This window comes from Xiphophorus maculatus, chromosome 2 (assembly GCF_002775205.1).
Source record: "Xiphophorus maculatus strain JP 163 A chromosome 2, X_maculatus-5.0-male, whole genome shotgun sequence".
In the NCBI taxonomy this organism is placed as follows: domain Eukaryota; kingdom Metazoa; phylum Chordata; class Actinopteri; order Cyprinodontiformes; family Poeciliidae; genus Xiphophorus; species Xiphophorus maculatus.
The window spans coordinates 8,369,387-8,380,208 of record NC_036444.1 but is presented as its reverse complement, the minus strand read 5'-3'; the positions used below and the strand labels follow the sequence as shown (position 1 = coordinate 8,380,208).

At 37.1% G+C, this 10,822-nt stretch overlaps 1 protein-coding gene across 1 annotated transcript; it reads left to right on the top strand.

Annotated features, from left to right (window-relative positions):
• Window positions 1-258: 258 nt before the first annotated feature.
• On the top strand, window positions 259-10,815 carry map2k1 (mitogen-activated protein kinase kinase 1). Its single transcript, XM_005806932.3, has 11 exons — window positions 259-514; window positions 5,416-5,626; window positions 7,081-7,227; window positions 7,365-7,442; window positions 7,595-7,646; window positions 8,317-8,441; window positions 8,574-8,778; window positions 8,872-8,936; window positions 9,018-9,076; window positions 9,189-9,234; window positions 9,319-10,815. Exons 1-11 carry the CDS (start codon window positions 432-434, stop codon window positions 9,430-9,432), a joined length of 1,185 nt encoding a protein of 394 aa, XP_005806989.1. The 5' UTR covers window positions 259-431; the 3' UTR covers window positions 9,433-10,815.
• The last annotated feature ends 7 nt before the right edge of the window (window positions 10,816-10,822 follow it).

Sequence of the window (10,822 nt, the reverse complement as noted above, 5' to 3'; positions counted from 1 at the left end):
TTATGAGTTTGTGCTCACAAGATACATTTCTAAAACAGAATATAGGAAAAACATCTGATCCAAAACTATTCTTAATTTCTTTTTTATGTGAAAAATTGTATGATTAATAATGTAACTAGAAATAAAGTAAAAGTTGGTATGATTTACATTGGAGAGAATCTCTGCTCTGAATTCAGCGGCATGATGTCAGTTTCAGACACAACCAGCAGAGGGAGCGCTGCACTTAGCTCTACCATGCTGTCCGGAAGACCAGTGTAAATATTGTCGTGACGTTTATCCACCACCATCAGCTGCTTTGCCCCTGCAGCTTAAAACAGCAGTGATTTTTCCACCTTGAGATATCCACTTTGATTCCATCCACATCTCTTTTTGTTGCTCCTGTCTCTGATTCTCTGTATCTGTTCCCGTCCCGCTTGGTTCTTGTCCCTAACATGCAGAAAAGAAAGAAGCCAGAACCGATCCAGCTGAACCCGATTCCTGATGGAAACACTATCAACGGAACAGGAGCCTCAGAGTGAGTGTCCATCAATAATCTACTGCTCATATTCAGATTCTTAGCTATGACCTAATTATGGAGCATTCATGACAGCAGGGAGTTTCGCGTGTGTGTGCGTACAAACTCCAACCTGAGACTCGGCACCAGGCGAATGTGTTTCAATCTGATTTTATTGATCTATGCTGGGCCTCCTGCAATTATCAGTTGTTATGTTTTAATATTTTACAAAGTCTAGCAAAAGTATTTTTAGAACGCTTTTGTAAAATGGTCATACAATCTACAAATCTGGTGTCTGTCTTTAGTTGCACCTATTGATCAATTTTACACTTTATTGATTTGTTTAATTGTAAAACCTAACATTAAATGAGTTGAATCACAATCATTATTAGTTTAAAAGGTATAAAACTAATACATTTTTAAAAGGTAGTTTTTGCTAGCGTTTTCAATAAATTGGCCCCTTTTGTCTGAATTTGTAACAAAACAAATTAAACAAAGTAAAAGTATAAGAGAATCAAAAAATTTGATTTCCAACCTTCTTCTGACCCAAATTATATGAATGTTGCCTGGATTTATTTCCATTTATATGGGTGTTTGTTGAAACAATGTGTCGTGAGTTAGTGCACAATTTAGCTTTAACAGGTATTTGTAACAAAAAAAAAACAGGATTTTATTGATCTGTATAGGATGGCAATAAATTATGTGTTTTATAAATTTGCTGCCAGTCATTTTAGAAAATGTTATTGGTAGTATATAAATAGTTTGCATGTAAAGTTAAAATTTTCTACACAAAATTAAAAATAATAAATTAATAATAATAAAATAGCAATATCATCATTGGCATCATGCATTAGATAATGTAAGTAAATAATGAAGTAAAAACTAATGCTACTTTATCAGTAGAACTGTTAGAGCCCTGACTTATCAGCACTCTTATGAAGAGAAGATTAGAAAAACATTTTTGATTGTGACTTTTGTTCTACTTTGTTCATACTTTAGTTGGAAAAAAACAGTTAAAAATATATTGTTTACCATTTATTCCCAGTATAATCACCACTGTATGTAAACCACAGCTCTCCAGAACCATTTGACAGGGCTGTGCAGCAAAAGCAGTATGCTAAATAACACGTGTTTATAGTTTTAGTCTCTGCACTTGTTTCCCACCACCTTTTGGCTAGTCATAATAATGAAGAAATAAAACTGTTGTGACACAAAGCCCAGCTTTATCGCATGAGGAAAAGCTTGTGTCAGTGCTGCTATGAACTGGTTCGACTGAGATGAATATTATGTAACATGTTTACTACTGTGAGGCTGCTTCTGCAACATGTCATCCAGGACAAAATATGTTATACTTTTATCATTAGGTAAAACTTCTGGAGACAGAAATGTATACATTGCTGCATATGAGCTTTAGCTTGTCATTGTTAGAACCTGCTGATGGTGTTTGGCGAGAGGCTGTTAACATTCCTGTTACTGTGGACAAGCTGCAACAGGATGGAGAGCAGTAAACTCTGTAGAGGAACTCTGAAAGTGTGGAATCTCTTCATTAATAATAGGTCTCTATCACACAGTATAAACCTCACACTGACGATCTGTTGCAGACTAATGCTATTCTGTTACTTTTGTATTAGAAACAGCTCTGCAACAAAATAATCAATAGCTCCAGGTTTCAGCATCATCCAACAGCAGTATAATCAGAGCTCAAGTCAGTAAGGCCAAACACCTAAACTTCAACTTTAAAATATCTGTCGAAATCTATCGATTTCTGCTTGTCTGCTTTAGTCTTTACTAATGCCAGCTGATCAATTTGATTCTTGTGCAACTATGTGACACATCATCTCCCCAAATACAGGTATGAAAAATTATCAGTTTTTCCCTTCAGTTCTTTAAAAACTAAATTCTATGCTGCTTTATTGTCTGTCATTTTTTAGTGAATCGAAACACACCACTGCAGAGTATCTTTAAAATTTTCCTTGAAACAAAGTCTGAGAAACTTTTAGGCATAAAATTAGGACTCTCTTTATGTGCGATCTTGCTAATAGCAATAGATGTGTTGGAAATGAAAATCAGATGTCTGCTGTTAACAGACTCTAAAAGATTGTTGGGGCAAATAATTTACTATTTAATAACCTCATGTAGTATTCAGTTTGGCTTTACCACCTGGTTTTTGTCTCAGCGGACACACTTCCTAGTTGTAAAAAAAAAAAAATATTAGTTAGAATATTATGATGGTTAAAATTTGTGTATTTAAACTACAGAAAATTACTTTTCTCATGTCTAAAAGTTCTTTACTGCATGTCTTTTTATAGAAATGCAGTATATAATATATAGTATCTATTCGTAGCATCAGAATTGTGGTTGTAATAACTACTGTTTTGAATGTGTCCTTGATTAAAAACATGCATTTCAAAACATAAGCACATTGCTGTGGATTATTTGGAGCACCACAGGGAACCGGCTGCTGACACCAGCCAGCAAATATAATGGTGGTAAATAAGCTTAATTCAATGATGAGCTGCTTCCCAGAAACCAGACCATTACAGCATGGTGAAAAAAAGGATTGCCCATTTTCTAGTCGGCCAGAAGCTTTCACAGTGTGAAATGGCTGTCGGTTCCTGCTGCAGTACACTCAGAGACCCACTTTATGTTTAAGCCAAGAATGCAATATTAAAGCAGGAGAGATGATAGCATATCAAAAGGTGTTCAGAGTAGTGTTATCTAACCAAATATTGGAGATCTCATGATAATATATATAATAATTTATCATTTTAATTAGTTTCTCAGGTTTATTATTCATAGTGAGGTTAATTTTTCATGTTTTTTTGTTGCATATTTTGTAATAAAGTTGATGCTCAGAACTCCCTACATGACACGCCACTGTTTTCTGAAATAAGTTTTATTCTATTAAAACAAGTGCAGTACCATTCAGAAGATTACATACACCTCTTATCAGTATATCATATTAAGGGGCTTTTCCATATTTTTCTAAGGTGGAATAAAAATGTAACATACTTAACACTGTCCTGACACAGTGCTACATTTTTGTTTCAGCCTGGAATTTTCTGTTTCACTCATTTGAGTTAAATTATGACATGAGATGAAACAAAATTGGTTTAGATGATTAGAAACAATCCAGGAACCACCGGGAGCTAAGTCCATCATAAACAGGGCAATGCTGTGACTGCAGTGTCATGGTTTGCACTGATAAAATAAGTCAAATGTTTTATGGTCAAATGAGACTAAGATTTTTAATTGCAAAACAAGAATAATGTCCAGAGGAGTCAAATGGACATTTTTAGACATAAGAACATTGTGAAAGCTGTCAAGTATGATAGTGGCAGATTAATCCTGAGGGTATGTTTTCCTGCCAGTCATACATTTTTGAGTTGTCCTCAAATCATTACCGAAATGTTCAAAACAATCGTTTAAGCAAGACAAAAATGCCAAAACATCAGAACTGGATTTGGAATGGATTGAACATTTGTGAACTATGCTAGTTGCTATGCTAGTTTGTGGCTCAGAATGAACCAGTTCTAATAAAGAGAGGTCAAATTCTGCCAGAATTTGCAAGAAGCTTGTTAATATCTACCAAAAGTGTGTGAATGACTGTGTGAATAATTCTGTCCATCTGGATGTCAGAAAAAAAAAATCTAAAAATGTTCACCACCAAAAATCTTTTAGGTTGTGTATTCATTTCTTTCTGAAGAAGAAGAGTTTAGGTAAACCAGCTGGGAATGTAAACACTGTAACCAAGTGTGTATGTAACTTTGTCCAACAGGTGTACCTTCTCTAAGCAGGAATAAAAAGGCATGTCATCTTATCTACACAGTTTTTTGAGACAACTTGCATAAACATTTTTCTCCTTAGCTTGATGTTCTGCTGGATGTCCTTGGATATTGTGTGGATGGCAAACAAAAGCCAGCTTCCGCCTGAACCTGAAGGTAGGGGGTACACTACACATCTTGAATGGAGTGTGTTTCAGGCTGCTACTGTTCTCAGTGTCTCCCCGCCTCCTCCACCTCCAGCTCTTGTGAAATGAACAAACGCCCACACCACCCACATCCAGCTGAAACGCAGCACCTTGTCTCCATGGATATGCAGTTCCACTATCAAAAAATAAAAGCACTTAACCCTCTCTGTGCTGCATGGGGCTGAGTGGAGAGGAGCATGTGCTTCTCTCCTCCAGCTGCTCTCCAGCGACTCGTGATTTACTTAGTGCGAAGAAAAAAAAGAAGAGAGTTCATCATCACTGAGCTTAATGAAAAGCGTCCCGTCTCTACTTCAGTCTTCTTTCATGCAGAGTGGGAGCTTTGTGTGCAAATGACCAGGCTAGAGGTGATTTCTGCTGTTGTGGAGGATGAAAATGTGTCATTCTGCTTGTTTAACTTTTATTTTTACAAAATAAAAAATATACAAAGTAGGTTGATGTTGGCAGATCTGTAAATTTTATCTCATAAAATTTGCATTGCATTATTGGGGTTTCATGTGATAGACCACTAAACCTGTAACCAACTTTTTGTCCTTTATGCAAAACTTAACACTGTACACCACCCTGAACATACCATTCTCACTGTGTATTATACATGGTGGTGGTGGCATGATGCTTTAAGGACGTTTATTTTTTGCTGGATCTTACAGGAAAAGGCTTCATTTAGGGAAAGACTAGTACTTAACATCACTCTGAAAACACCATCCTTAATGTCATTGGGGCTGCAGAAGACAAATAGTTAAAAGGGTAGGAATACTTTTGTAAGATATTGGAAAGGTCGTTAGAGTTAAAATGCCCTCATTTTAATTAGATCATTAAAGACACTTTGTTCTATCCCTAAATGCGTTTAAGTGTTTTTATTGGAAGAGGAAATCATAGATTATGCAAACTGGTGATTTTATGTTTTTTTTTCTTTGTTCTGTTTTTTATTTAGAACAAACTTGGAGGCTTTGCAGAAAAAGCTGGAGGAGCTTGAGTTGGACGAGCAGCAACGGAAACGCTTGGAGGCCTTCCTGACACAGAAGCAGAAAGTGGGAGAGCTGAAGGATGATGACTTTGAGAAGATCTGCGAGCTCGGCGCAGGCAACGGAGGCGTTGTTTTTAAGGTCTCGCATCGACCATCCGGTCTGATTATGGCCAGGAAGGTGAGCTGCGTGTGTAGTGTCAGTGAAAAGGCTGCTTGCTTGAACACTGAACTTAATTTCCAAGAAATGTGCCAAAAAAAACAAAACTCTTCAGGTTTCTTCTTTTATAGCAACTCAGCACATGCAAAATGAGTTAACAAAAACATGGATTAGAATTTATATTTTTATTTATTTATTTCAACGTAACTATTAAATATTTTAAATCTTCTAAAATTGAGTTTCCATTACTTGAAGCTGGTGTTTTCACTCCAAAAAAAGCACAGCACATGATTTCTCTCTTAGCGTTGTGTTCTGCTGCGTGTCCTTGGGCATTGTGTGGAAGCAAACACTTTTCTGGCCTGTTGCATAAGAACAGTGCTTGTTTTCTCCAGAACCTTTAGTGGGGTGGGTTCCTCATGCACACAGTACTTCACTAAAGTATTCATACCTCTCAAACCTTTTAATGTTTTGTCATTGTAACACAAAGTAGTGCATAATTGAGAACTAAAAGGAGATGATACGTGGTTTAACATGTTTTTATAGATAAAAAAATGTAGCCAGCACCTTATAGATGCACCTTCTGATGCCGTTTTTTGGTCTCTGTATCTAGCAGTTCTCAAAAGACTGTGATTTTTGCTAAATAGCTCAAACTCACAGTGGCTGGAGAGCTTGTGTACACAACAACTTTTACCCTGTTCTAATGCCTAAACATACTTTGATTGATAACATTCCATAGCAGCTAACATGCCACTGCCAAATAAACAGTGGCATGTTTTTTTGCCACTGTTGCATAAACACTTATTATTAGACATCTTATTAATATTTGTTCTATCAACAGTTTTTCACAATTGAGTAGTGGATCTTCAGCTCCTCCAGAATTATAATGGCCTTCTTGGCCGCTTCTCTGATCAATGCTCTCCTTGTCCTGCCTTTCAAACTTTTTGATATGGTTTTAGAACCAAAGCCAGACCCATTTGATGTGGTTTTTGGCTTAATGAGGCTATTTGTTCACTAATGTTCCCTAACAAAATTCTGAGACATTCACAGAACACCTTCATTTACCTGAGTGTGGATATTTACCAATGAAGTTGTACTGGATTTTATTTGGGTTGTCAGAGAAAAGAGAGCTAGAATGAATGCCCAACACACATTTCAAGTACTTACTTGGAAATAGGTAAAAACCATGATTAGTCATTCATTTAACTATCATGCTCTACTTTGGTTTATCAAATAATATGCACTTAGATTTGAAGTTGTAATGTCACAAAATTTAGAAAAACTCAAGAGTTATGGAGACTTTTGCCAGCCACTGTACTAGAAACTAATATTTGCACAACATTAAGTATCAGAAAAAAAATACAAGGCTTTGTGAGGTAAAGACGGAAGTTGAGACAAATATAGCACCCAAATATCCAAAAAGAAGTTTTGTAATGCTTTTTTTTTACATCTAACCAAAATTGTGCCTTCTGTTCCAGCTGATCCACCTGGAGATTAAGCCAGCCATCAGGAACCAGATTATCCGGGAGCTGCAGGTGCTACATGAGTGTAACTCTCCATACATAGTGGGCTTCTATGGTGCGTTTTACAGCGATGGAGAAATCAGCATCTGCATGGAGCACATGGTACACTTTTTTTTTAGACTGCTCTGCACATTTATCTCAACTTTTATCCCAGTTGAAATGCTAGTACTCTATAACTGTTGAACTCTCTGTCTCAAATGAATAGTCTCCATTTTTCTGCTCTTTCTTCGTGGCTTCAGGATGGTGGCTCTCTAGACCAGTCACTGAAGAAAGCAGGCAAAATCCCAGAGGAGATTCTTGGCAAAGTCAGCATTGCTGTGGGTAGCTCCAACACCTCTCCCACCAATTTTATCCATTTTAAGTCTATAAAAAACTGTTTTCCTCTGATTACTCTGAACCAAAAAGAAGATTTATATTGCAACACTAAATAATTTGTTAGGGCGCTGACAGTCCAAAATGTGTCTTACAGGTCATCAAAGGTCTTTCCTACCTGCGTGAGAAGCACAAGATCATGCATAGAGGTTTGTTTTGATTCCTGAACAAAGTTTTACAAAGGCAATGTATGTTGGAAAATCAAGGGGTATTTTTTTAATTTCGGTTTGAAACCTAAAATCTCTTTTGAATTTTATACCAGAAAAATCTTTGAATAAATCGGGCCATTTTTTCTTTCTAGTTTTTCTTCTTCTTAGGAAAAACTAGAAGAAAAAAACCATCTCACATTCTATTTTTGGAAAACAAGTGAGAAACGTGGTGGTGTATATATTCAATGATCATTTAGACTCTGTAGAAATCCTGGGAATAAAAATTATTCTTTACTCAGAATGCATAAAATAATAGTACATAATCTCAATTGAAGGGTGAGGGAAACCATGCTATGGTTTAGATATGGCTTGTCTAATCCTGAGGGTTTTTTCTTGTATTATTTGTATTTTTAATTAGGCCTCTTTGTCCCAAATTTAACATGCAGTAATGATATAATTATCTTTGATCTTGTAAACAGCATGATTGTTATGGAGCGATCACAGGGGACTGAGTAAAGTTAAACTCTGAGGAAGCGCAAATTACAAAACAAAACAGCATTCCATGTAGATCTTTACGTTAGTTATCAATTAAAAATCATCCTGCATAAGTTTATTCTGGGCTGCCTATTCTTTGCCGCTGATCTCTATGTACTGTGGATGGATCTCTCAGATGTCAAGCCTTCTAACATCCTGGTGAATTCCCGTGGTGAGATCAAGCTGTGTGACTTTGGAGTGAGCGGACAGCTCATAGACTCCATGGCCAACTCCTTTGTGGGAACTCGTTCTTACATGTCTGTGAGTTCCGCACACAAATAACATATAAATACATATTGCTCCACCGGAACATATTCCTAAATGAATGTGTAGTCACTCATCTCTGTAATAACTCAGATTAAACTCAGATTAAATCTGATGTGCTTTGTGCAGCCAGAGCGTCTGCAGGGAACACATTACTCTGTTCAGTCAGACATCTGGAGTATGGGTCTGTCTTTGGTGGAAATGGCCATCGGACGCTTCCCTATCCCTCCACCTGACTCCAAGGAACTGGAGCAGATCTTTGGATTTCCAGTGGAAGGGGAGGCAGCCTCCAGCGAGTCCCCGAAACCGTGCCCCCCTGGACGTACGGGCAGCTGTAAGTGTAACACGGCAGCAGCTCCTAAAGGGTCTTTGAATGTCCTTCACTGTTAACCTTAATCTTGATCCATTCATTTATTTTCCTGCTTAGCGTATGGACCAAACAGCAGACCACCAATGGCTATATTTGAGCTACTCGATTACATAGTTAATGAGGTGAGTTTGTCTGCCGTATTTAGTGTTGTATGTTTATGTCATATCCATTCATAACTTCACTTGTTTTACTTTCATCTTTAGCCCCCACCAAAGCTCCCTGCAATATTTAGCGCTGAATTCCAGGAGTTTGTGAATAAATGGTATATAAGAAATCATTTTCTTTACACTTTCTGCTATGAAAAGCAACACACTTGACACATCTCTGAACAGCTCTGCTCAAAAAGCATGATTTTTTCCCCCCTTTTGTTGCAGCCTGATTAAGAATCCTGCAGAGAGAGCAGACTTAAAGCAGCTGATGGTAAGTACGACCCTAGCTTATGTCAATGAATTCAGAAATTGTGAAAAAGTTCATTTCCATTATTTTTACACATTCCATTTTCAGGTGCATCCTTTTATCAAACAATCCGAGGCAGAAGAGGTGGACTTTGCCGGCTGGCTCTGCAGCACCATTGGACTCAGTCAGCCTGCGACACCCACCCATGGCACCAGCATGTGAGACTGTCGACTGCAAAGCCATAACCAGACCAATCAAAAAGACGTTTTGGTTGCTTTTTATTATTGCTAAGTGTTTCCAAAGTAAGCAATGTGGTTAATCTTACAGGTGCATCTCAATAAATTCAGAAATTATGAAAAGTTAATTTCCATTATTTAAGTCATGAAGTGACTCAGACTCATTACACAGAGGAACGTGTTTAAACACTTTTCTGATGTTTATGGATTACAGCTGATAAAAACCCAATATGTTTATCAAAAAACTGAATGTAAGACAAGAGCATGTCTATGCACCATTCAGTATGCACTCAACACTTGAAGAGCTTTTTGTACAGATTACACGGCTCTAAAGAGGTGTTTAAGGAATACAGGTTGCTTTAATAGCGACTTTCAGATCATTTGCATCGCTTGGTTTGATGTCTCTCAATGCTCTACAGATTATCGGTAGGGTTTAGTTCTGGGTAGTTTGCTGAGCAGTCAAACACAGTGAGACCATGGTCATTAAAGCAGAAATTAGTCCTGCAGATATTTGAAGAAGCTCATCAGCAGAAGGAATCATGAAGTTGTTCTGAAATATTCCTGGTTGATGGCTGAGATGACCTTGGATCAACATCAGTTGACCTGTAGAGCTCCAGTAGAGCAGCTGCTTTCTGTTCCAATGCAAGTAAAAATATATCATAATTTTTTTGGGCAGTTGTTAAGGTAGGACCAATTAGACTGCTGGAATTGAAGCTGCTCCTCTTCACTGATCTCCAAATGAAATTCAAACTTTACTTTCTTCTAAAGACATGAATTTTGAGTCCAGTCCTTTTTAGTCCAATATGTTTTATTTTCTACAAACTTAAAATATATCATGTATAACAAATCAAGTTTCACTTTAACTGCTGAAATAAGCATTCATAACATTTTGAGATGCACCTGTATATCAACTGTGCAAACTTGCATATAGAAATAAATTGTGTACTAGACAGCTGTTTAGGTCACCTTAAAAGACCTGATTGAAAAGCCATCTTTTTGTAACAATACAGCCATGTAAAAATACTGCTGCTAAACCTCAGCGTTTGACATTCCTCCTCAATCATATACAACGCAACCTTGCTGCCAGAGTAATGTGCCGAATTGGTATGATTAAGCCTTTTTATTAGAAGCAATGTTTCAAGGTCTAATGTCACTCACACCAAGGTTAAAGGGTCACATCCTACTTCTGTATGCATGGACAATCATTTCCCAGAGAAAGTTATGAAATAATCTTGGCCAACCTGTGTATTTTTAAAACTGCTAATGCTGATGTCCTGATTTATTGTGCATCCCTTGCTCTTCACCCACTCCACACAGCTTTGTTGGCTTTTGTGATATTAATCTTGTGAATTAAATAGTTTAAATGAAACTTCTGA

What these genes read in the sequence shown, in the direction of transcription:
- map2k1 (XM_005806932.3), top strand. Translation starts at nt 432, where the DNA reads ATGCAGAAAAGAAAGAAGCCAGAACCGATCCAGCTGAACCCGATTCCT. An exon ending in GTCTGATTATGGCCAGGAAG is followed by an intron (nt 5,627 to 7,080) that starts GTGAGCTGCGTG and finishes CTTCTGTTCCAG; the next exon opens with CTGATCCACCTGGAGATTAA. An exon ending in TCGATTACATAGTTAATGAG is followed by an intron (nt 8,937 to 9,017) that starts GTGAGTTTGTCT and finishes TTTCATCTTTAG; the next exon opens with CCCCCACCAAAGCTCCCTGC.